Genomic DNA, 27,784 nt, shown 5'->3' on the forward strand with positions numbered 1-27,784 from the left:
GAGATTGGGGTCCTCTCTTGCAGGTGGTACTCGTTGTTGCACAGCTTGCATTGTGGTGCCATTGTACTCTAGTCCTGAAAGGATTATTAAGTCACTGTTGAGGAAATAGTTTAATTAAAATAATTCAATGTCCTAGCAATTTACCTATCCTTACTAAAAGCATATTCATCTGCTGCTTCATATAAATGACTCGCTAGTGTTTTTTTTAACTATTATGTATGATAAATTCGGAAAGTAACGAAGTCTACGGGCACAACCAGTCCCGTTTCAAGGAATCCTTTCTCATCCCCACCCTCTTCGAAGATGGGGTGAGGTAGGATGAAAACTCATTATAAACCCTCTTAAGGGTCTCCACTATATCTCTGCCAAGTTTCATGCCCATTGGACCATCCGTTTGGCCGTGATTGAATGACAGACGGACGGACAGACATAACGCCCATTATAGTATAGTAAGATTAGATTACAACTATGGAAGAGCTTACAGCATACTAAACTTGAGTAAGAAAATATTTGTGACCTACCAAATGGGGAAACGCCTGTAACTTCTTTTAGGGATATGGAAAGGCTCATGAAACAAATGTAAAACAAAGAAAGAACATTTTAAGTATTGTACTCGCGATTGTAATTCCACAAGTCTATTTTTGTAGGGTCCACCTGGTTTAAAAAGGGGTGGCCACTTGTTTCTTACTCGTTTTAAGAAACTCGTGAGACAGCCACAAAACTGCACTGAGAGAGAGAGAGAGATACTTACATCCTACCTCTCATTTGTATTAGGTGTAGTGAAGTGAATTAAATTGAATATAGAATTAAGGACAAAGACCAAGCTCTGGGACCAATAAGGTCACTCAGCGCTGACACGGAAATTGACAGTAAACAGTCTGAAAGGTGTAACAGGAGGAAAACCTCGCAATTGCACTAAGAATCAATTGTTAGGAGAGGCTGGAAAGTAAGATGGACGAAAGAGAATATGAAAGGAGGTACATTAAAAGGAACGAAAGGGGTTGCAGCTAGGGGCCGGCATGAGGTGCACTGACGGCACTGCCCCCCTACGGAGAGTAGGTGTAGTGGGAAGTTCATACGTTGGTCCTTGATAGTCATCGTTACTGTCAAGACATTTTATGGGTAAAAATAATCAAATCAGCTGCTTAAACAAAATTACTTGTATATTTTTTATTGCTTATTTATTACTATAGTAGATTCACATCAACCGTGCATTTGATGTCTAGGCCGTTCTCTTACGACGCTCCTGATTGGCTGTTGATAAGCCAGTCACAGGGCTGGAATCTCTCAGATTCGAGAGTGTACATAGGCAGGATGTATCTTCCACCTCTCCTGAGGGATACCTTTGAAAGATTTTTCTCTCAGGAGAGATTGAACATAGATCCTACCCATGTGAACTCTCGAGAGACACTTTCCAGCTCTGTGATTGGCTTATCAACAGCCAATCGGAAGCGTCGTAAGGGACTGGCTTAGACATCAAATGCACGGATGATGTGAATCTACTATAGCTGCTGTACCCGGCGTTGCTCGTGGTAAAAAGGGGCATACCGTCCGTGGTGACAACCCCCACAGAGCGGGTTATGGAATCCCTTTCAGAATAAGTAATCACTCAGGATCCTGTCAAGCCAAAGAAGTTGTGAAAATCCGAAGAGTTTGCTGTCAACACTGAAAGTTGTAAAATATTAGGGGTTATGAAAAAAAGGGTTAAGGCCCCCTTAACTGGACCTTACACTATCAATAATATTGATGTCAAGCAGATTGAATCAATATTCGGGGTCTTCAATCATTTGCCCTCACACTGCTCAATGACATTGACAATACTAGTCATTTCTCTCTGGTGCTTCACAGCGGCAACATCATGGTTTCTGAAGAGGATTTATTTTATATATACGTCGGTTTTCTATTTTGTGAGAAGAAACCCAAGAAAAAGAAGTGGATGAAAGAATGGTTTAAAAAGAGACATTTATATACACATGAAAACCTGTTTAATTATAATGTATATGTAAATTATGTTTGCATTTCTGAGTTTATGGAATAGATTTGTTTAGCTTTATTATCAGTTAGGTATTTTCAATATTTAGTTACTGATAATAGTTGTAAATTGGATATATTTTGTTTAACATCTTTATTCTTGACTAATCCATTATGCTAGAATAAATATATACTTAAGTGATCGTCAGTAACCCTTAAATGCCAAAGCAGTATTTTAAAAATCGTCTCCCGTACGCCGGCGGGGTTCGGGAGTGAGCAACGAAGCGGAAAAAATGTTTTTTTTTCAAAAAATCACAGCACGCTTAGTATTTAAGATTAAGAGTTCATTTTTGGCTCCTTTTTTTTTCATTGCCTGAAGTTTAGTATGCAACCATCAGAAATGAAAAAATTATTATCATACATAAATAAATATTGGGATATATGACAGCGCGAAAAATAATTTCATATATAATTGTATACAAATCGCGCTGTGAGCAAAACGGTTAAAGCTAACGAGTTTATTTTTTTTTTCGATGTATTTTACACTAAATTGCGATCATTTTGGTATATAACACATTGTAAAAAAAATTCACTATAAATCTAAATATTGTGCTAGAGACTTTGAATTTGTTTCAAAATTAGGATAAATAATTGAATATTACTATAGTGTAAGATTTTTAGCTTACAATTGCGTTTTTCGACCATTTCGGTAGAGTCAAAGTTGACCTAACGTCGTTTTTTTTATTTATCGTGATTTATATGCAAATATTTCAAAAATGGGAAAAGCTACGACCTCCAATTATTTTTTTTTTTATTTTACATAAAATTGCGCACATTTTCATATATAAAATTCTATATAACGGCTAATATGAAACGGAGCAAATATTACGAGAATGTGACGTAAGCATTTCTGAGATTTGCGGCGGAGAATCCGCGCGCGGAGGGAAGGAAAATGATTTTTTCAGAAATTCACCATAAATCTAAATATTGTGCTAGATACTTCAAACTTATTTCAAAATGAAGATAATTTATTGAATATTACTAGAATGTTAGATTTTTTGCTTACCCAAAAATACCAATATAATATATATATATATATATATATATATATATATTATATATATATATACTATATATATATATATATATATATATATACTATATATATATATATATATATATATATATATATATATATTATATATATAGACAGATATATATATATATATATATATATATATATATATATATATATATATATATATATATATATACATATAGATATATATATATATATATATATATATATATATATATATATATATATATATATATATATATATATCTTATATGTGTATATATATATATATATTATATATATATATATATATATATATATATATATATATATATATATATATATATATATATATATTATATATATATATATATATATATATTATATATATATATATAGAGCTTCACTGACGTGCCTGGATGAATGTCTCCAAGCGTTCGCGCCCAGGTACAGGCAAATCTATTATCGTGAAAAAAATTCCCCTTCGGTTAAGCATATATGAAAATATATTAATTCCGAGGTAGAGCGAATTAGATATTAAAGGACATTGTAGCTCGATGTATATGTATATATATATATATATATATATATATATATATATAATATATATATATATATATATACATATATACATACATACATATATATATATATATATATATATATATATATATATATATATATATATGTATATATATATATGATTACATTTTTCTATCCTGGTACAAATACATAACTAAAAGGAATGCAGGTGAAACTTTTCTTTTTGCATAAAATGAAATAACATATAAAATACATCAATAGATACGGTTATATAAAAACTTGTAATAAATATAAAATTAAATATAAAATAAATGCAGAATACTCACTCGTAATCCTGACTCTTCGTACTATTCTTGTTTTCTCCCTCCTCCATTGAAGAGTCTTGCATTTTTTTCCTCTCGACATGACGAGGTTCAGGTGGAGGAGGGAGACGCGCGCCCTTACTGCTGATGGGCCGCCGCCCTTCAGCGGCCCAGTGTGCCCTCCGCTGTCGGTAATTCAGGCGCACTCCAATAAAAGACCGCATTGTGGTATTTGCGGTCACACACCCTGAACCTACAAAGAGCTATCTTGCAGGTGCGACAGAAGAACCGGGTGTCTCTCCTTCTGCCTTTCATATGACACACCCGGCACCGTTTCTGCCTACGCCCTTGTAGGAGCTCCAGTGTGTGATCCCCTGGCTGCAGCCGACACACAGGGTCCACTATCCGATGAGAAGTCATCTGAGCGGGGGCGGCAGCAGGGGCGGCGGCGGCGGAAGCAGCAGTAGGAGCAGGACGACCGAAGTTGGCCCTCCTAACATCTGCCCTTTCCTCTGGGGGCAGATCTGCAGCTCGGGGCAGGGGGCCAGTGATGGAAGGCCACTCATCAGGATTAAAGTTGATGAGGGCATTCCCGGCTACCTCGAGAAACTGGATGTAGGACAACCTCCGGAGATTGGGATTGTAGTACCCACAGTAGAGGATGTAGACATTCTGGAGGGCCAACTGGAGAATGTATTTGAGGAGCTTCTGTGTCCACCTCCTGGTTCTCCTGACAAAGGGATAATACTGGATGAGTTGATCAAAGAGATCAACTCCTCCCATGTGCCTATTGTAGTGCCCAATGACGGTAGGCCGCTCGACACGAAACTCCTCATACATAACTCGGCCCTGCCGGCGTGTCTTCTTCCACTGCACGATCTTCTCTTAGATGGGTTCATGACTCGTCGTAATCATGGGGACGAGTCGGACCCCCTTCCAACAGATGACGAAGACAGCTCCCTTCCGCCGCCACTCTGTCTCTCCTCTTGCCAGATGTTGCGGCTGGCTAGCAAACCTCTTGAGGACATTCGGGGCCCCACGCACCAACCGAAGGGTACTACTGACGTGCACACCTGCTTCATACAGTTCCTGGGCCAGGGATACCGAGTTATAATAATTATCCATAAACAGGTGGTATCCCTGGTTACGGAAACGATCCACAAGACTGAACATAGTGTCACGCACCATGAAGAAGACCCCGGAATACACCGAGAAGTCCACGACATATCCAGTGTTGGACTCCATAATAAAAAAAAGTTTTACTCCATATTTCTTCGGCTTCTTGGGGTTATACACTTTAATGCTAAGACGTCCTTTGTAAGGCATCATCCCCTCATCCAAAGAAAGGTTCTTGCCAGGAACCACGAGAATTTTGCACCATTCATGAATGCACTCCAACACTGGGCGGACTAAGATGAGGCGATCGGGGTTATTCCGGGGTATGGCCCTTCGGTTGAAGGCGTTGAAATACCTGTCCAATGCCAGGAAACTATCACGGGGCATAACGCCGGGCACATTAGACATACTTAAAAAAAAAATTCCGCCTCCAATATTGCCTGATGTTGGCAGCAGGCATCATACCAAAAAAATGTGGAGGCCCAAAAAATGTGCCATGTTGGTGAGGTTGCAGCCCCGCCAGCGATACAACAATGTCGTCCATAGTTTGTCACGGCAGTACCGAGTGTAGTCCGCTGTCTCTGCTACCAGGTATTCCAGCAATTCCCGCGTAAGGAACCCCTGAATGAACCCCAGAGCAGTGAGAGGAACAGGTACAGTGAGCCCAGGTGCTGCCGTGAATGGGTGCATGTTAGGTGGGGTGGGGTCCTCCGACCACCCCTCGTCGCTCTCGGATGACCGACCTTCACCTTGGCTGGCGCGACGCTCCGACCTTCTACGTGCCCGTGCACTCGAAACGCCCCCACTGGCCCATCTCCCTCACTCAGGCCCTTGCTTTCTTTGTTGTCATCGCCGACAAAACTAGACGACGATATCTCCTCCTCCTCAGATTCCCCCTCATATGCACTAAAACCACTAAATTCGAGCTCACTTTCGGGATGTGACCCTCGAACGGACATTGGGGGCAAATATTCATCATCACTAACATCGGGAGTGATGTCCTCGTCACTAGATGACCAACCGCCATCAAAATGAGGACTTGCGACATGCTCCTGATCGAGCTCTAATAAGTAGTCGTCAATGTCCTTTGGTTCGAGGCCTCCCAAATGCCTATGAATGCCCCTAAGGACACCCCGATGCTTCCTAGGGGTTACTAAAGGCACACGAGACACATGTTGTGGTCCTTGAACACTTCCGTCCGCACGAGGCCACACGGAACGGCGTTGAGGCGCGAGGTCATCTTGGGTACTTGGTCCCTTGCCAGCATCCAAGCCCAAAATACGTCTCACACGATCCCTCCCGAGGGGTAAAACGTGCCTTTCGCGCTCCATACGTTGTTGAGACATCTCTATGTACGTCTTGTACCACCACAAATACTCAAACTCTCGCAAAAGTTTGGCAAAACACGATTGCGGCAAAAGATCGCTCTCGGACGATGCGTCGCTGATGCTGGCTGATGCGAGAAGGAGGCATTTCGCGCATGCGCACCTGGGTCACGCTGGTAAACAAAACAACAGCTTGATCCATGAACTCCCAGCATCCCCCAAGGCGCGTGATTCAAAAGTTTTCGCCTAGTAGACCTATAAGTATTTTTCCGCGAATTTTTAAAAAAATCTTTTTTTTATCGACGTACCATACGTCCAATCGGCACCCGACAGACAATTATCGACGTTTGATACGTCCAATTGGCGTTAAAGGGGTAACATCCTCACTCTCCTCATCTAATGTACTAAGGCAGTTCTTGGTCTATCAGGAATGACTTTTCTTCATAATACCATAATGAAGTCTCTGGAATACCATCTGTCCCTGTAGCAGATCTCTTCAATGAAGTCATTTTTGTCAGTTCCTTCCTGAAGTTGATTCTTAAAATATTGAATTTTTTCTTGAAATCTTCAACAGTTGCATCCTGATATCTCTCCCGATAATTGGTCAATAGTTTTATAATCTAAATTTTTCTTGTTTCTGTTGCTGTAGTCTGGCGATTTAATTTTCCAAAGGGAAGGAAGGTCTCTGCAGAGGCGTATCATCATGCATTCCACCAAAAACGCTCTCTCCTCGTCCCTCTTGGAGCTTGACAAGTTTACAGTTGAACGACTTGAGTGAAAGTGACATTTATTGTCAATCTCATGGTCTCACCCTCACACTACACAATGGTTAAAGGAGTCAATTACATTGAAAATGTCGTTTCAATATCGAAGACCCTTCAATCATTACCTCAGTTTATCAGTTTTAATGACAATAATAGAGTTTTTGTTAATAAAATTTTCGGATTTTTACTACAACCGTCCATGAGGTTGTGGGAAGGGAAGTCTATGTTAAAGATTTGGTAGCCGTAGCTTTCATAGTCTGGACGTGCATACCAAACAGACAGACAGTAATTGCCTTAAGCTAATTATCTGGCCGAGACAAACAGAGCGACGCGCTGCCATTATTTTCAGGGTTCGGGCTTTTCCTTTGCAACGGCACCATTAGGTTTTACGTCCGAGTCCGATTCAACCGAAATTTAGTATCCTTGTTTGGTTGGTCGTCTGGTCCGACTGGGTCGGTGTGGTTCAACTTTTCAAAGAAGTTTATAATTAGTAATTCTGAGTCTGTGTTCAGTTTATATCTGATTAGTAACAGAGAGAATCGTTTCTTGTAATTCACTTTCGAATGGATCTAAGAACAATGAAATAGGAAGTAGTGAATTGTAATTTCAGCTATGCAAAGGAATCGGTTTCAGTCGAGAATTTTTGACGAGAGAAAATGGAAACTGCTAAGTGAAGTTAAATTAATATAATAGTTCGTCTGATGTAATTATATGCCATAAGATTTGCTACTGAAGCCTTCAGACAACAAAGAGCGAATTTACTCATATTTCTCGCTTCAGAAGCTTATTATGTATTCATCAGCATATCCGAGAACAGACACTGTTGATGTCGACATATTTACAAGCACGTGGATATAGCCACTATGATTGGTATATAATAGACTGGTCGTGTAAAATACAATGTGCCAACGGTTTACCATCATCGTTGACAAGTCGTTACCCGAAGCAGGTTTGTAAGTGTACCTGGAAACAAGTACAGCTTGCATATTGCTTAGCTTATTTAGGATGCCGTGATCTGACCTGGGTGAAGGTCCAGAACCTGAGACTAGACTTCTTACATTGACCATGTATTTGCTTGACCCAGTGAAAACTAGCATGTAGCCCACCAAAGTGCCCAGAACAAAGTTTGTGTATACTTGACATAATGTAGCCTAGGTTACTTCGACCTGACTAGGATGGTGTCCTAAACAACTGGGACTGAACCACCCAGTGATCAACGTAAATCCACTTCACCCAGATGGCTAGATCAGATTAAAGATAGCGTTTCCTAACTGGTATTGTGCACCAAACCACTCCAATTTGGCTTAAATGGACGTAGCGCTGCTTAGCATAAAATGTAGGTGCTATCACTCTGCCAGACCTCACAGTAAGAACATCATGAAACTTTTCTAAAAATTATGCGTTAACTAATTTTTTATTTATTTTCTAAACATTTTCCTTTTGAGGGAAAAAATATATGTTGTCATGCTAGCATTTCATCGTCACAGATTCCAGAAATCAGTATTATTAATTAGGGTACAGTGTCCTTTCATGTTGCTATACAAAGCAACATTATTCTCACGTTCCGCGGTTCCGTCCTCTCGGTCATTTTCTGTTGAACTTTACCGAGCCCGATTACATTACGTTTTGAAAGATTTCTCATGGCAGTACGTTATTATATGACGTTTATTAACAAAAAGTTGTGGTAAATATTTAAAATAACCTCCCGTCCTTAATTTTTCGTTAATTTTGACTTTATAAACGTGAATGAGATGGCAGATTGCTTAAGTTTGAGGCACTATTTGCTAGTTGCATTTTTCTACTCTTCTACGCCCACTTTATTATCTAGCGAACATTGATTTTTTTTAACTGTTAACATGTTATAACAAAGTTCATAGATTAGGTTAATCATAAATATCCCGTCATGGAAGGACATGATTCATGAATGAATGACAGTATTTGACTTCGTAATCAGTATTACATCACTTAAACTTCTTCGTTAACATTTCTCGATTTGATCGAGGATGATATCACCTTTAAGGGAAACCTTTTCACTTCATTGCTTCTGTACCTTACGGGGTTGAATTTCAAATGTCTGATTGAGTCATGACACAACATAGTCTAATAGTTTGCTTTAATTGTTTGTATGGTATTTGCTTACTGGCTTCATAGTTTCTGTGAAGCAGTTCTACAGGCCTAATTCTCTGCAAATGGCTCATGTGGTAGACCACGACTCTATCGTGCATGATTTATTCTGTATCACATTTCGGTACTTTAAGAAACTCAATGGTAGAATTAATCGCTATTCTTCGGGTACTGTATAGGAATCTGGAACTCGAACTTTGGCTCGTTTATCGTTTGTCCTTGTGGTCTAGATTTGAATCCACTGCTTTCCTCTTATTCCGGGAACCATTTCACCAGTTTCTTACCTAACTCTCAATAATAAAAGTAAACATGCATTTAACGTCTCTCATATCAGTTACTGATATTTCAAACCGGTAATATTAACAAGGACACTGGTAATATATTCGGAAGGACCGAATAATGAAGGTCATTGATTTTTTTTTAAACCTTAGTTCACGTGCTGAAGAATTTAACATAGAGTTTAACCATTTAGAATAGAGGACTTAATTTGTAGGAATTGATTGAGGAAACAAGCGTGGATATAAATTACGTATTATTCAGTATTGAGATGGGAACAGATATTGTATTTCTGATTAGACATACGCCTTTTTTTCACAATTAAACAGAGTTACATTATTGAGAAAACTAACATTAACCGCAAGTATCGTAAATACGAACAACATACCTGCCAACGAGTCAAGCTAGTGTGATGGCCGTTCTCAGATAGGCATTTTCATCAATGATAAAAGTCTGCCATTTTAACTTTGTACACTCCACTGTGTCATTCTTACCAATATTGTTTTCAGCTATAAAGTATTTTGTTCAACACCTTTGAAATGAGATAATTTCAAGTTAATCTTTTTGTGAAATTTGCAGTTGAATATTTTCTGGTATTTCGACACGGTAAAACAGCTTCGGAATTAAGTACTGATTGAAATACGTAAGGTAGGGCTGATAAATGGCCATGCTTTACAGATAAGGATAAGATATGAATGTGCTGTCACAGAAGCGAGATTAGATAAAATCGCTTGGTCTTTGGCGTTTGAAACAATAGCAGTCATTCAAGCGGCAAGCATTTGTGCGTCAAGTAAATATTTAAACAACTCTTATAATGGTTGGCCTGTTGACATAATCACACATATACATGCACATGCAGAGAGAGAGAGAGAGAGAGAGAGAGAGAGAGAGAGAGAGAGAGAGAGAGAGTTTTGTAGTCGGAAGGATTGAACGAGATGGATAGAGGGAAAGAGAGTGTGATCGCCTTCTATACTCATTTATAATTTCACTCGCATATCTCTTCTTATGTCATCTTACGAGTGGATGTATATACTAAGTTAATGCATTTAGCTGTGTAAACTTCAATTTAATAATAATGTAGCTGTAGAGATGTTGAGAAGGATGCAATTGTTTAAATTTGATGCTACATCCTGACTGATTGATTGCATATAGGATTTAGGCCAAAGGCACTGGGGACCGATGAGGTAATTCAGCGCTGAAAAGTAAGTTTACAATACAGTGCTGTAATAGGTTTGAAATGTGTAACAAGAGGAAAATCTTTACCCAGAATTGAGGAATATTAGCTATTACACTTCGAGACCAAAGACCACGGAAAATTAGTTGTTACACTTTGAGAAGTGTGTTAATACAATGAATAGCTATTTGCACTGATAGTTTGCGGTGTCCGCATTAATTCACATATTACAAGTGCAGGTCAGACATAGCTTAGGTAAAACTATTGTTCACCTACTAGAAAATAATGATTGTTTTAAACATTTAATTCATAAAAACTGCTTTATGTGCACTGCAGGCTTCTCTAAATGAAAGGACAATTTTTCAGTCTAGATAAAAATTTAGAACTATACCATATCACCCTCCATTTTTTTTCTTTTTTTTTCTTTTTTTTTTTTTTTTTTGTCATCTTAGCCATATGCTAAAAAACTTTAAAATGAGGCTCCATTAATAAAATATTTTAAATGTTCACTTTTTATTGTTCATATACTGTTCACATATAAAAATAAACTAAAGCACTGTGCAAACATTTCATCATGTCATACAAAAATTCCCTATTTTGTGACAGCCAACATACCAACATTAAAACTTTTTGTCTTTGTCTAAATCCCAACATAATGTAAACGTAATATGGAGAAAGACCTTTTATAATAACAGCAATATTGGAGAAATGCTCTGAAACCCTTGAATGGTAATAACAGAATGCTCCTGACAGAATGCTCTGAAACCTTGGGATGCTAATAACAGAATGGTTTTCAGCCATTAGATGTTACTGATAGATTGTCTAAGTAACCATTCTGATAATCCTTACTGCTTAACAGTGACAGTCATACCACGATCCACCATACGGTCAATTACACTGGTCTCGGCAAAGGCAACTCCAGGAGTCATCACGCCACCTCTGCAATATTGAGGAAACATGAGTAGATATATCATGAAATTTTCACTACTAAATACTGAATCTGCAGCAAAATTCTGCAAAACTGCACAATGTTCTTACCTGCCAGCACACTTCTGTTTCTCTCGCAGGATAGTCATGGCACAAGCAACCATCATGAGTGAAGTGGCTCCATAGCCTGGATCTGGTCCAGATATCTAAATAGAACAATAAAAAAACTCATTCATATGGATTCCAACAAAATATATTAAACAGGTGGCAAGCCTGTTTTCAACCGCCAGTTGTGTAATTCTCTGATATACTACGTAGAGTACCTTGCCTCAGTATTTTCTACTTAATGTTCACAATTTCATTAAAAAGAAAATGGGAGTAAATACCATTATACGTGTCTCCACAATTACCAGTATTGAAAAGAACGGTTGCAACATATTTAACTTCTACATTACTCTTATCCATCAGTCCTTGCTGATACTCAAGAGAACCACAAACTTTGGCCAAGTCTAAAAGAGTATCTTTACCAATAATAAAGTTATCATACCTTCACAGTAATGGATGAATCTGGGGCTTCACTATGTTGGTCAGATCCTGACAACAATGTTTCTGACCAACCCTGGCCAATAATAGTAGAAGTGAATTTCAAGTCTTTCAGGGCCTCACGGTCAGCTCCAGCCCGTCTAAACGCACCAGCTGTCATTATTTCTGGGTACTGCAGAGGAATAAAATTAATCAAATTACATATGCCACAGGATATAATTATGCTAACTGTATCAGCAAGAATGAAATGTCCAATAACTTTCATCCAACAAAATTTAACTTGGATGTATTTTAATAACCAATATTACTTTACTTTTGACCATCCCATAACTACACACTTTTTAGAAATGTAATGCAGATTTCCACAAACCTTTAAAAGGAGTTTCCTTGTCCAATTGAAGTAGCATACAACAGCAAAGTATGCCATACCACAGATCAAACCAATGGCAGTGAAAGCATTACGAAATCCGAGAAACTGCTGAAACTGAATTGGCCGCTGACCTAAAACATCGTGACGATGTCTCTGTGTTCGGTACACTACTGGTTCATCAGTAGGAAATGCAACTCCCCATAGGTTCACAGATTCATTTTTGTGAAGCATTCCTCTGAAACATTGAAAATCTTTTAATGATTTTCCCAGAGCTATAAATACCAAGGAAATATAATTGAAATTAATATTTTTTTTCCTACTAAGTCGGTAACTTTAAAGATAAAGAGTGTTTATCACACAAAAATAAGCTTCTCTACTCAGACAAAAAGTTCGTAACAAGAGTCAAGGAGGACTTGAACCTCAATCTTTAGCCAGCCTCAATTGTTAACAATATCTAGCAATATATGAACAACTGGTAGTATATTTATTATTAAAAAAACTGAAAACTTACTATTTCCCATTACATAGACTAGATTCATCTTTTTGAACTCAGAACTAATGCATAAAAAAAAACAATGATATTGATACTTACTTCTTAGTGACCTTATGCTTGGGTTTTGGCAAAGGTTTTGGGAACAACTGTCGTCGAATTTTGGCAATTTCACTATTATTGGCAATGGCAAGGGCTGCGGATTCCATGGTTCCTGTGTGAATTGGGGTCTTGGAATTCTGAGGGAAGATAAAAATAAGCAAAACTTGTTTTAAAGAAAACAGTAATTTATGTGACATAATTTTATGCTGGGTAAAGTGTTAACTTAAATGGAAGATTTTTCCCAGATTAATCCAACCCTTGTAAAACTCTGGTACACAATGTTCATAAGAATATACAGCCTCTCAAGGTATTAGTAATTTTATTAAACATACTTTTCATTCTTGATTACTTTAATATCTCTGCTGACTAATAATTTCACATGGTACAACACTGGCATCAATCACTGTATATTTAGATAAAGGGATAAAGCCATAATTACAGCTCAAATATTACCTCAGAAATGTTATTCTAAGGATGTCCTATACATTTTTCATTTATGAAATGTCTTTCTCTTTTTCTTAACCATTTTACATAAGGTACCACTTGTGCATCTAAACTATATGTAATGCACAAGTTATAAAAATAAATTATTCTACCTTCACTGTATGTGCTACTTAATTCCAACAACAGACACAATTATTTTATACTGTAATCACAACTGCTTCCACTCCTGACTTTTCCTGTGCTTTACCTTCCACAAATCTCCTCTCATCTTATGCACCTCCCATCTTATACTTCTTGTCCATTTATGTCTGGTTCTACCAACTCTTCTGGTGTCTACGAAAATCCAGCTGACACTATTGCGCTACTGTCCTGGGAGCAGGGTGAAGGGCATGTCGAAATTATCTCCATCCACCCTTCATCTATGCTATATGGATTTACATTTTTTTATTGATGGTGACTAAGTCTAAATACAGCTTTTGACAATTAGATTTCCCCCTCAACATAAATGCATTACCAGACAGGTAAAATTTACCCAAAATATGTTCCAGATCTTTTCATACTTACCCCACCTTTAGTGGTGACAAACAGCTGAGCTGAATTCAGTTCACCTTCAAAGAAAGAAACATAAAAACCCTTCAGACTAAATTACACACCTGGTACTATATGTATTTGGATATTGCACCTCCTAACATCTTACAGGTACGATATGATCCAAGCTTCAAAAACACACTATTCCCCAGTAAATTCTGTTGTACTATCTGTCATGTTTCTGAAATCTGTGTTCTTGAACTAGGAAATATGTTGGCACCATACTTTTTTTTTTTGCTTTTATATTTTTATCTTATAGCTGAGGAGGATTGTTGTAAAACATGTGAAAGTTCCCATTGTTGTAATTACAAATATGTACTACATATGTAGGTATGTATAACAGATCCTTTAACAATAACAAAAAAGCTCAACATAGCGTTTTGTTTGTGACAAAAACAGCAATGCAAAAACTTCCTTAATTTTTAAAATTAAGAAAATTATGTTTTTTATAAATTAATTCCTGCTTTGTTATTAACATTTTGTGAAGGAATTTATGGACCAACATATACAATTAATGTTGTATGCTTCTCAACTTGATAGGACCTCAGCACTTGGTCACATGGCCAAATTTTACACACCCACTCTTGTTGTTGACAATTAATCGTGTTCGATTTGTGAATAGTATAGAACTGCAGAAATATTTCTATAACAGCTAAGCCAACTTGAACTTTGATTAATCTTTTGGGCAGCTTTTAAACATTAAGATTTTTGATGCATTATTATATAAACTGACAATAATTATATCTTTACTGTCAGTCATTACACCAATAAAGGTATTAAGAAGTGCCTGAGGTACAAAATTTTGCGCTTTAGAGGGCATTTGCATCATCATCTGAGCAACAAAAATAAAAGTCTATACAGTATTATATATAAATTAACTTCAAGAAAATTAAATACTACTTTACATTTAATAATAAATACCAATCTTTGCTAATAATACCTTTGAAATTCTTTATCATATGAACCAGGCCCATCTCTGCTGGAATGGAGTCATAGCCACAAGCACCAACAATATGAACCCCAGCTGCTTCTGCTGCTTCATTGTATTTGAGCTGCATTCCTTCTAGGAACTAAGAATAAAAAAAAAACATTATCTTAAACTGAATTTCTATTATTAAAAGGTACTTTACAAATATGTAAAGACCTTTCAGTTATCTTGAGCAGCTTCTGGCCTATCAGCAAGACCACTGCTATCAGGCACGCACTCAATTTTCAATTCAAATATATTTACTGGAGCAACGATTTTTATTTAAAACAGTTTTATGAAACCATTTGACAAAAATTAGTGAATGGGATTAACCCTTAATTTTTTTTTTTACTGGAAAGAAATTTAAAATATCAAATTGCAAAAAAGAGCAAAATAAATCATGCATCTTCTTACCTGAGGTTCACCTGAAATGTCTACATGGCTGGCACCATTGTCTATGCAGGCAGAAACAACTTGTTCCCCATACAGCTGGTACTGAGAAAAAAATAAACCACACTTACACGAAATGATAACTACAGTATGTAAATCCCAAATACTATGTGCAACAACATACAGACAGTATCATATCATCCACGTTTATTTTTGTCTACCATTTTATCGGCTCTCTTTAGTTCATCCAGTGGGTCCCATTTATTTGTCAGTTAACACTAACAATGTCCTTAAATAAAGCATATGTTGTTCTTCAGAGTCATGTCTATTTTTGAATGAATAAGGCTTTCAATTTCTTCTTAGAGGTCTTGTAAGTTTATGGTTCTTGGGGCAATTTATGGAACTGGCTGGGGGTGCTATGGATTCAGAGGTATGTTTCCCAATGCTTTTGTTGCATCTCGGCTAAATAAATCTATATCTCTTCAAGCTGTCCAAGGTCTTAAGTATACAGCTAGTTGTCGACTTACAACCGCAATTGGTTACAACCAACCGGTTGTAAGACGATTTGGACGTAAGTCGGCCAACGTTAATTTGCCGTACGAATATTATGCTAGCCTACCCTACACTAGAGTAATCAGTACCATCTTTACATATAGCGTATTTAAGGTTTTGTTAGTATATTTCTGAAATTACTGTAAATACATTTTAATTTGAAGAAATTCTCAGTGATACTATAAGCCTATGAAACCAGTCCCTTCTAACCACAGAAGAAAACACTGGAAAGACAGTTAGCCTGCACAGTCCAACATATGCATATGAATTAAGTCAATTGCCTGTACAATCCAACATATGCATATGGATTAATTAAGTTAATACTGAAGTACCATGTGCAACGGTCTGCTTGCCAGCATGCAACTTGATTATGTATTTTCATGAGTCATAGTAGTAATTATGAAATGGAAATTATGCTGTAAAGCCAAGCACTAGGGCACTTTTCAGCCACTCAGAGCTAACATGGTTTTTCAACCACGAATTATCTTTATCATAACATTTTCAAATATATTTCATATATATTTATACATTTCTCTGACATTTAGTCATGAGTTAAGCTGAAAGAAAGTCAATGACACTCACTATGCAGTATAGAAGGTGGTAATTGGTAATGTAATAGGAAACCCATTATACTGCATAGACCAGAATCCCACATCACATTCTGACACACAATAAAAAAATGTGACTGCAATACTCACAGGCCCCACACAGTTGACAACTACAGAAGATTGGGCTGCCATCTTATTCAGTGAATCTTTATCACTCACATCCGCAAGAATAAGACCAACATCTTTGAGGTCTAGTCCTTGAAAAGAATTAAATACTCTGTACTTGTAATAATGATACAAATGTTAACTCCTTCCAAAACCACTCTTAAAAGGTTAGTGAAAAATCCACATTGATGTAAATGTAAATATATATTTAAAAATGTATAAATATAAAATGAAAGCTTTTGAAAACCTTCTCAATTCTCCTTGACAAGGAGAATCTAGCAGGTTCTCGAAAGCTCTAGTTTTATACGTAAGTACATATTTTTAAATATATTTACATTTATATCACTTGGATTTTTTTCAATATTTTAGTGACTTGTAATTATGATATTTTTATAAATTTGTAGGACTGCTACACCAAACCATTAAAAAACAGACATTTTACAATATTTACATTTAGTATACGGCGGTCCCCGGGTTACGACGGTTCCGGCTTACGACGTTCCGAGGTTACGACGCTTTTTCTTAAATATTCAATGGAAAAATCCGTCCTGGGTTACGACGCTTGTTCCGAGGTTACGACGCTGACGCTTCCGACGCTCCGAGTTAACGACGCTTTTAAAAAACGCATACTATGATAAAAATCCTTTATAGTTTAGCACAGTATATTAATAAAAATAAGTTTCTGGTTAGATTACAACAAAAATTTTGAGGTTATGATGATTTTCGACACTTTTTATGTCGTATTTTTCTATGTTTTTTAGTGACGCCTCATATGCAGAACTAGTTTCCGAGCGAATGAATACATACTAGCTTGCGGTGCGCAAAGTTTACATATAACAGTCCAAAAACGCAAATAATGAAAAAATAATTGCTTGTTTCCAGTAATAATAACAAAACGAAGTTTCTGGTTAGATTACAACGCAAATTCCAAGTATCCAAAGAGAGACATTATCCAGTAATTTGATCAGAGAGAGAGAGAGAGAGAGAGAGAGAAGAGAGAGAGAGAGAGGGAGCGAGAGACGAGAGAGAGAGAGAGAGAGAGAGAGAGAGCGTCTTCCGACGCTCCGAGTTAAGGACAGAGAAGTGTTCGTTTCGTTAAACAGCCTCTGACTCATGCCAGTAAATGTTTTGTTGATACTAATAATATAAGCCTATTTAAAGATACGTTTACTTTAAATTAGTCTATATGATACGTAAATAGTAATCAACTAGTTTCTTGTAGTCCTCAAGATTTGGGCAAAATCGAAGTATCCAAAGAGACACATTATCCAGTACACTGGAACCTTGACATACGAATTTAATTGTTCCGTTACCCATCGTCGATATCAAACAGTTGTATCTCAAAGCATTTTTCCCATTTAAAACAATGTAATATGTATTAATCCGTTCTAGCGCTATGAAACCACACCTAAACACAGCTAAATTACATATAATATACACAATTTATACACAAATAAACGAGTAATAACGCACATAATGATAAAATAACATAGCAATGTGATAAATGATAATAAATGTTAATAAAATCAATTAAAAAAAAGAAAGGAGTTTTACTTACCACAACGAAAGATGACGTGAGGCCAGCAGGGGGAGGAGGTAGGGAAGGGTGGCAGGGAACGATTTGTTCTCTTTTTATTTACGTATGTATACACTAATAACTACGTAATAAACACACATGAAATAACATTGCTAAACTAATTTTTATTTTATTTTTTTTTTAATCAGTTCGTAGTTTTAGAAATAATTGGTGATGCCTTTGGAAGGTTTTTATAGCTTCCTTCTGCTTGATGATCATGGATATTGCAGAAGGATTTCGACCATACTCGTTTGCCAAATCGACGATACGAACGCCACGTTCATGCTTTGCTATAATTTCATGTTTTGCTTCCATCGAAATAATTCTCTTGGGTTTTTTCTTATCACCTGCTTTGTCCTTATCTTTGGGACCCATGGTTAATAATAAAATAGACAAATAACACGAAAAATAGGCACAAATACAACGAACTAAACAACGACGTATTAACGATGCAGCACCAACAAACAGACTGAACGCCATTTATCGGTCGCCTATACAACTATCACATCGTAAAATCGCATCTCAAATATTTCGTTGTAAATCAAAGCATATATTTTCGCAAATTTTCTGTTGTATCTCAAAACATTCGTATATTAGGGCAATCGTATGTCAAGGTTCCAGTGTAATTTGATCAGAGGGAGAGAGAGAGAGAGAGAGAGAGGTCTTGGCAACAATGGTCTCGGGGATTGACGTAACGTTTATTTTCTGAACAGATATGACAGAGAAGTGTTAGTTTCATTAAACAGCCTCTGACTCATGCCAGGAAATGTTTTGTTGATACTAATATATAAGCCTATTTAAAGATACGTTTACTTTAATTAGTCTATATGATATATAAATAGTAATCAACTGTTCTTGTAGCCCTCAAGATTTGGCAAAATCACCCTCCAGGGGTTGTACCATCAAACTTCAAGAATGTAGTGTCACCAGAGGATTACAATAGTTTTTACCTTCAAGAACCAGCATTTTTTTATGAAAATAACTCCAGGTTGTACATAAAACCACAGGAAACAACATGTAGTGTAACCAAAGGATTACAAGTAAGGTTTTTAAAACTTTTTATTAGTTTAAGACATATTTCCAAACGTCGTTCCGGCTTACGACGATTTTCGGGTTACGACGCGTCTCAAGAACGGAACCCCCGTCGTAACCCGGGGACTGCCTGTACATACTTTTTTTTTTTTTAATCATTTCCTTAGCATTTCTTGTATATGGAATGTTGTGACATGAGTAACTTAGAGCCACTACATGTAAAGGATCTTTTCCATTAAAGGTTAATTCAGGGTGCTTTTATGGTCAAGGAGCTCCTTTCCTTATTCATTTTGTTACTACAGTACTGTACTGTTTTGATTTCTAAATTGTAATTTGTTTCAGTTTGTCTGACCCATGCAAACATCAAGGCATCAGTCAATCTTAATTAATTTGCAGTTTGTGCTTACAAACTGTGAAACATTAAACCAGAGAAAGTATTAAAAAACAACAATGATCCAGATGAGAACTGATACCTGACATTGAAAATATCCATCATGTTCTTTATCATTTATATTTGAAGAATGAATATCCAAATAGCATTTGGAAGTTGCAAACAAATTAAAGAAACATTTTTGCTTATAAAAATGCCTCCAGTGTAGACAGTAGTACTGTCAGTCATAGGCATTACTTAGGGTCTTTTACTATATCTCTTCAAATTTTCTTGTAACCAGAGGTTTTCCTCTGGTTACATACCTTTCAGACCAAACTTTCTTACTATCAATTACCTTTTCATTGCTGAAAGATCTCATAGGTCACAGCACTTGCCTTCTGGTTTAAATCCTTTATTCTCCTCTATAATCTATAAAAATACCTTACAATGTCATGCTCGGCACGCACATCATAAATAGACTACAATAAATTCTTACCAGTTTCTTTTTGAGCTGTAGCGAGTGCCTCTTGAAGTTTGTTGGATGACCTTCCAGCAACTGCCCAAGTAAGGGGTACTTTACTAGCCTCTTCCTTCTGAGCAACTCGAGCGACTTCTTCCACGACGTATTGTCCAGTAAAGCCCGTTGCCCCGAATATCACTAAATCGTAGCGCTGCCCTGGAGCAAGTGATGCCATCCTAGCTATAAAAGAGTGACTGCTGTTGCTGAGGATTGAAAAATGTTTGTATTAGACACATTTCTTTTCAGTATGGGATAAGAAAAATGATTACATAATGCCTGTGCTGTATGTTTGTGAGAACAGAATGATTTATGGAGAGTCAATGGCCTAGGCCTATCACAATTTGCCTAGTCTATTTTATGGTAAAACTTCAATTTGTGATGACTTTATTGACAATTTATAACTAGGCTAATATAGTACATGTATGCACACACACACACATATATATATATATAACATATCCACATGATTACTGAGACTAGCTGGATCCATGGTTTAGGCTATATAAGCCTACAAAAGATCGTTTGTATGAGGTAAACCTAGTGTTGCTAACAATAAATCTATTAGGGTAGGTTTTCATCAATATCAAATACTTTCTTCCATGTTACTTTCCACCCTCTTCTAACAATTGATTCACAGTACAACTGCGAGGTTTTTCTCCTGTAACACCTTTCAATTTCAAACATTTTACTGTCAATTTCCGTTTCACCGCTGGACTACTGCATTGGTCCCAGTGCTTGACCTAAATTCTATAGGGGCTATTCAATTTAATTCAGTTCACCAATATCAATTCATTTATAATTAAATTCATAACTTAAGGGTAAAATAACACTTAGGAATCAAGACAAGACAATTACTTTGGCAGTGCAACTCGTTAATGGCGGAATGGCCTATGTGTATCAATGGCCGATACTACTACCTAGTAGTAGGCCTGCATTGATTACTATCTTCGATTATTTTCCTCAGAACAGATGTCACTTGTCACGAAAGTCACAGCATAATCCCCCTACTACAAATTTATCATAATATAGTGGTTTCTTCGCCGGCAAATTATTTAATCAGTCAATTAGGTGTCTTCAATAAACCATTAGCCTATTCACAACCGACATAGGGCACCAAATACCTAGGTTAGTATGCTAAGCAAAGTACACCCTAAACTTTGCAGACTTTAGTTTCATTAATTGTTATGTCATGCTGTGATTTAGTTTTAAGATTGCCAAATTATCGTATATAAAAGCTTAACCAAACGCTTATATAGCGTATAATGTTATATCTAAGGTGCCCGAGATCACCGTAAAGTAATCAGCTGATTTTTGTTATTGTATGTATTTGAGTGACGCCGTAAAGGAAAACGTACCCAATACAGATTTGCATTCTAAATACTTAGAAATCGAATGATCAATTAAAGAAAAGCTAACATATTATAATAAATTCAAAATTCACTAATACCCGAGGTGAGACAGCAAGCTTGATGATATACGAAACATAGGAGACGAGAATCTTGCAAGTCATTCACGATTAGAAACGATAAAAAAATACGTATCTTGACAAGTGAGAGAACGAGGAGCTGTGTTTTTAAAACCTTTTAAGGGGCACTTTGGTATTATTTTACTTTGTCATTACTTAATGTATTTTGGACTTTGTCATAATTTTCCTGTTTTAATATGGTCTTTCAATGTTTCAGGGTACTTTTAGGGATAATGGACCCCACATATACCTTAAAATTCCGGGACAGTGGACCTCACCTTTATATCCTATAATTTTTGGATTTTGAACCCTACCATTATATTATCCTACAATTTGGGGGTCGCAGTGTGAAATAGACCGGCAGCCCGGACCATTGAGATATAACGAACGAGATACCGATTACCGACTGTAACCCCTACTGGTATTTAGGAGTAGACTTGTAAACTGTGAAACTGACCGTCTGCTGAAAATATATGGGTGGCTTACTTAACAAGCACCACTAATTGCTCGTTAGATTTTGGGTCTAGATCCAATATATGAGATACCAGATGAAACTAATATATAATATATCTGCAGACTCTACTGATTATAGGATTATAGAATGACCAGTGACAGACATTTTGAAGGGTGGGTTCTCCCTGACAGACGCACTGAAAAGGGGGGGGGTTAATTGGATCTAGATCCAACTTAGGAGATACCGAGTAAAATTTACACTACAATAGCACTGCACATCCTAATGACAGACGTTTTAGTGGGTGGTTACCCCCTGACAGACGCCCCACAACGAGTGGGGAGGGGGAGGGGGAGACAGGATCTGCATCCAACATTGGAGATACCAAGTAAAATTTGTACTACAATAGCACTTCATATCCTAGAATGCTTTGATGGTAATGACAGACATTTTAGTGGGTGGTTTCCCCCTGACAGACACACCCTAACAGGTGGGCAGGGGGAAGGGCAAGCCCTGATAATGAATGTCTAGATTAGTATAGTGGGCTACTATTGACCCGTATTATACATTATCGTGATATATTTAATAAATATTTTTATCCTTTTTATTTATCTAACACAGTGTTTCCCAACCTTTGACACTTTGAGGAACCCCTGAGACAATCTTCCTCATCCCAAGGAACCCCAATACACACACACACACACCTATATATATATATATATATATATATATATATATATATATATATATATATATATATATATATATATATATATATATATATATATATATATTTATATGTAAGCATCTGCAATTAATTACCTTTAGTAAAACAGAGGAAAAATCTCGCGCGATATGTACGATATAAAATTTTAAATTATAGGACTACGATTTTCTCACACCATGTTTAACGAAAAATATATACTTATAAATAACAAATAATTAAATAAAACATGAATTCGTACGGAACACCTGGCGATCGTTCACGGAACCCGAAGGTTCCACGGAAGCCCGGTTGACGATGGCTGATCTAACACAAAAATAATTTATTTGTTTCATATAAATAACAGTCATCTGTAGGCCCATAATAATTCAGTCATATTATTATTTTGTCAAGCAAGCAACTAACTTCAATTATAGGTATATAGTAGGGGAGCCCGGGGCTAGTTGGCTACAGGGGTAAGTTGGCATACTCAACATAACTTTAAAGTTTACCAATAGGATGACTGCAATGCATATACTGTGTAATTGCCACGTGGTTCCTCAATTACCAGCAAAATTCTATAGAGATAGAACGTAGGAGCTCGAATTTATGAGACAATTCTTTATTTTGATGGTAGTAAGTAAATATTTTAATCTTTCTGTTATTTGCTATAACATCTATACATTCATAAAGATAATTTTCAATGATATCATAGTTTTCCTTATGGTTTAAAGATTCTATAGCATTAAAATTATTAATTCAAGGTTTCTTGGTGTGGATTGGTAATCGTTTTTGTACCAAATGGTAGGGATGGGCAAGTTGGCTCAAAATAAATGGGGCAAGTTGGCACACGTTATTTGATAACAATAGTAAGCCTATTTATTTATATAATTTACGTTTTGTTTCTGGATTTTTGGAAGGATAATGAGATCAGTGTCCTATCATTTCCTCCACATTGTTCTCACAAGTTGCAGCCCCTGGATTTTAGTGTTTATAGACATCTGAAGAAATGTGTGAACAGGACATGTGATTCGTGGATGACTGGTAATCCAGGATCAAGTATGCCCATCTGTGACATTCCTGGTAAAGTTTCCTCGGCTTTTACCTCTAGCTGTCACTGATTCTTGATGTTTTCAATTGGTTTAGGATTGATGGAATTTCAACTCTGAATTACAGACTATTTCAAGATTTTGATTTTACGGGTGGTTATGTAACAGATTGAGAGATGTCCGAAAAGACACATGGGCTTCAGATCAGTCATCAGCGTGATACAGAGTTTAAGAATGCTTCTTGTTGATCCAGAAGAAAGCTCAGCTGAAGAGAGCCTGTGTTTTGGTAAGCCAGGAGAAGTGTGGGTCCAGTGCAGGCATGTAACATGTGGGAGCATGAAGACTATGACGAGGATTTATTTCACACCTGCCACAATTACAACTAGATGATGATCTGAAGTAATACCATGATTTATATTTTGTATTTTGGAATTCAGAGGGTATTTTTTGCTATTTGATTTAAATGCAATGTAGTAATTTTCTTTTAATTATCAATGTGCCAACTTACCCCATAATGTGTGCCAACTTACCCCGTGGGGCAAGTGGCACGAAAAGTTATTTTTTTCTAAAGCTTATTGTTATCTTATGTTGAAAGCAAACAACAATTATTTTGCTCTATGATAAAGACGAATGTTAATATTTTTCAATGGTGGTAAGAATTTTCCAACAAGTTTGTTTTATATTCGCAATGACCAAAATTGTAAAAAAGTGTGCCAACTAGCCCCCGGTCTCCCCTACTCGCTTAAATTTGTTTACGATATGAAAATTAATGTAGCGGTAGTTGGAAAACTGTACACTATAAAAGTAGCATATAAGTTCTTATCATTATTAGAGTTATTGCTGTAAATGTCTATGTACATAACATTTGTTAAATAGAGTTACGCACCCATTAAATAGATAGTAATACATATGTAATATATACGCTATAGATAGGGTACAGATCATAATAATTGTGCTACAGCCTACTCGGTTTGTTTTATCGAAGCAGGACTACCTTCTTTTGGTTTCAACTGACTTTCATGCTAATGAAATCATGGATACATTTTTGTATTATCAGTTTTATGAATGAATATTGTTGTTTACTATAGTCGATTTTTTTTTTCGGCTGGCGTAAAATTCGTTCAGACATAATACACCTGGCTGAGGAAGGACACAGAGGATCTCTGTTTTTTAAACAATATCCCTACACACCAAGTTATTTCGAACATTTCCATTCTCTCAAGAAGATTATGAATAAATACAAGAGCAAACTAGACAAAAAAAATCACCTTGCATTAATGTAAAGAAAACAAGAGAAATGAAAAATTAGTGCGTTTGTCAATTTTTTCTATCGTTAATGTTTAATGAGTCAGTGTTTAGCGAATTGGTTATGGGTTTGAAGTGAGTATGCGTTTCGTGAAATGTTTGTGAGTAAGTGTTTGAATGAATGTTTAGGGTTTTAGTGACTGTTTAATGTGTCATTATTCAGTGAATTTTGTTTACTGAGTCTTTAGGGTTTAGTGAATGTTTTGTAATGTTATTAAAAATTTCTTATTTTTAATTAAGTTCAGTGAATGGTTTTGTCTTAAGGGTTTTAGTAAATGTTTTGTGAATGTTAAGTGAACGTTTAGTGAACGTCTTGTGAATGGTAGTGTTTAGTGAATATTTAGTGTGTAAGTATTCAGTGAGTGTTTAGGGTTTTAGTGAAAGTTTTGCGAATTTTAAGTGAGCGTTTAGTGAATGTCTTGTGGAATGTTAGTGTTTAGCAAAATGTTTAGTATGTAAGTGTTTTATTAAGTTTTTTAATGAGTGGATGTTCATTGTAGTTCTCACTGAGTTTTGGTATTGCTTTAGTTTAAAAAAGCATAAGTATTTATATTTAGGGTTTGTTTGACGGTAAGCCTAGTATTTTAATGATGTTGTTTGGGGTTTAGGTGGAATGTTTAGTGGTTTAATTAATTGTTTAAGGAATTAAAGTGCGTGATTTAAGGTGAATGTTTACTGTGTGTTTGGGGTATAAGAATATTTAGTAAATTTAGTATTTTCAAGTGTTTAGTGAGCATTTAGTGTATAGTGAGTGTCTAGTGAGTGTTGGGTATTCAGATTGTTATTGAGAGTGTGTGTGAGTGTATGTTAAGTGTGTGTGTGTGTATAGTGAATGTATGCAAGTGTGGAGTGCTTACTGAGTAAGTGCATTGTGAGTATTGGTGGTTAGTGATTGTACATTACTGTTTAGTTAGTGCTTCGCTACCATATGCAAAGAAAGTCCTGATTTACACAGGAACCATTTATGATTGACATGCTTAGATCCAAGAGCAGATGCTTAGGCCTGATCACAATGGTTGGGGTGGCTTAGGTGTGTTTTCGTAAGGTAATTTTTCTCTGTGAAATTGGGTCGAATAATAATAATAATAATAATAATAATAATAATAATAAAATAATAATAAAGTCACTCTCGGCAGGGAGATCGCTACTCCAGTGATTGACGCCCTATGCCTTGCACACAGCTGACATATTTGCACATTCGGTTGTCAAATTTTTATAAATCATATTAACAATGGTAAATGCATTGAACAAACGTGAGGATATAATATGATGTTAGTGCCTGTCTACTGAATATAATGAACAAATAAAGAAAAAAATATTACTAGGGAGAAAATTAGCCGATAGAATGTATTGAAACACATTACATAGGCTGCCTGTGGTGCGTGCCGGCGGGAAGTTAATAGACAAACGCACTCGGCTGGCTTTAAACATCAAACTGTGTATCATTTTTATTTAAGTTTAGATTTTCTTCCCTGAATATATATGGTACCTGATACTTGGTGATAGTGTACAGATAAATTTGAGCGAGGCCGCCGAAAATAAGTGGACTATTAGATAACTGATATGATATTATAGGCCAACTTAATTTGGGAGTCAGGAGCTCCAATTTGTATGATCGTCAACTTCGGGAGGGGGAATAAAATTGGGGAAAATGTTTTAATCTTTATAGTTAGCTTATCCTGAACAATTCATTCACATTTCTGTTTCCAGTAATTATTTGTGTTGTGATACATCATCTCTTTGTGAATGTGCGGGTGTTAAAACGGCTCTTTATGATGGGACTTTGGTCTTAATATCAATCGAATTCCCATATCCGATAAAAATTTCATTTCATCCACACGAAACCAACAGCCAAACTAAAGAACAATTCACTTATGGTAAGACACGTTGCGCTACGAACCTCGACATGGCTGCAGTGTCCTAACTATAGGCAAGAAAAGAAAATGACCAAAGACGCTATTAAAGCGAGAATACTTATCTTACATTTCTTTTTTTAGAGGAACTGAGAGTGGTACCATATGACTGGTTTAATTATTGGCACCATATGACTGGTTTAATTATTCAAAAATGGGTCAGCACACATACTTGCAGCTGTTGCCAATTGTGACCCCCTCCCATTCAGATAAAATACTTTGTGTGAAGTAATAACTCCAAACCAAGGATAGTGCTGATATTATATATAGTGTATATATATATATATATATATATATATATTATATGTATATATATATATATATATATATATATATATATATATGTATGTATATATATATTATATATATATATATATATATATATATATATATATATATTTTATATATGTGAGTGTGTGTGTGTGTGAAACTACAGAAAGAGACCAAGTCTAGTAAGTCTCACACATAGTATTTATATAGATGTGATGGAATTAATGAAGTGAAATATTCCATTACTTTAATGAAATAAAAAAATTTTAACTCCGGGCAGTAATTCTTATCCTGAAACATCACAATATTTTCTTGAATTTTTTGTCTTTTACTTTTATCAGGCTCACGATTTTCAGATACTTACCATATTT

At 36.2% G+C, this 27,784-nt stretch overlaps 2 protein-coding genes across 3 annotated transcripts in view; both read right to left on the bottom strand.

The window, feature by feature from the left end:
- The window catches only part of LOC135225563 (serine/threonine-protein kinase D1044.8-like), a 29,905-nt gene extending 19,766 nt beyond the window's left edge, over positions 1–10,139 (bottom strand). Inside the window, exons 1-2 of the mRNA XM_064264835.1 lie at positions 9,888–10,139; positions 1–74 (exon numbers count right to left, since the gene is read on the bottom strand). Coding sequence (XP_064120905.1) covers positions 1–62 — 62 coding nt within the window. The 5' untranslated portion in view covers positions 63–74; positions 9,888–10,139. The remainder of the gene's footprint in view (positions 75–9,887) is intronic.
- Positions 10,140–11,169: 1,030 nt separating this feature from the next.
- LOC135225574 (saccharopine dehydrogenase-like oxidoreductase) lies at positions 11,170–21,856 on the bottom strand. Of its 2 annotated transcripts, none has more exons than XM_064264847.1 (11): positions 21,705–21,856; positions 20,234–20,460; positions 16,745–16,851; positions 15,519–15,599; positions 15,078–15,207; positions 14,114–14,157; positions 13,106–13,242; positions 12,514–12,748; positions 12,148–12,315; positions 11,712–11,806; positions 11,170–11,612 (listed from the first exon to the last, which is right to left on the bottom strand). In XM_064264847.1, the coding sequence occupies exons 1-11, from the start codon at positions 21,740–21,742 to the stop codon at positions 11,519–11,521; spliced, it is 1,356 nt and encodes a 451-aa protein (XP_064120917.1). In that variant the 5' UTR covers positions 21,743–21,856; the 3' UTR covers positions 11,170–11,518. The 2 variants fall into 2 exon arrangements, with proteins under 2 accessions (XP_064120917.1, XP_064120928.1); XM_064264858.1 differs by lacking the exon at positions 21,705–21,856 and adding an exon at positions 21,113–21,311.
- Between the last annotated feature and the right edge of the window lie 5,928 nt (positions 21,857–27,784).

Source organism: Macrobrachium nipponense, chromosome 20 (assembly GCF_015104395.2).
Source record: "Macrobrachium nipponense isolate FS-2020 chromosome 20, ASM1510439v2, whole genome shotgun sequence".
NCBI lineage: Eukaryota > Metazoa > Arthropoda > Malacostraca > Decapoda > Palaemonidae > Macrobrachium > Macrobrachium nipponense.

What these genes read in the sequence shown, in the direction of transcription:
- LOC135225574 (XM_064264847.1), bottom strand. Translation starts at nt 21,742, where the DNA reads ATGTTTCGTATATCATCAAGCTTGCTGTCTCACCTCGG. An exon ending in AGCTTGCTGTCTCACCTCGG is followed by an intron (nt 20,461 to 21,704) that starts GTATTAGTGAAT and finishes TTCAATCCTCAG; the next exon opens with CAACAGCAGTCACTCTTTTA. An exon ending in AAACAGAAGTGTGCTGGCAG is followed by an intron (nt 11,613 to 11,711) that starts GTAAGAACATTG and finishes TCAATATTGCAG; the next exon opens with AGGTGGCGTGATGACTCCTG.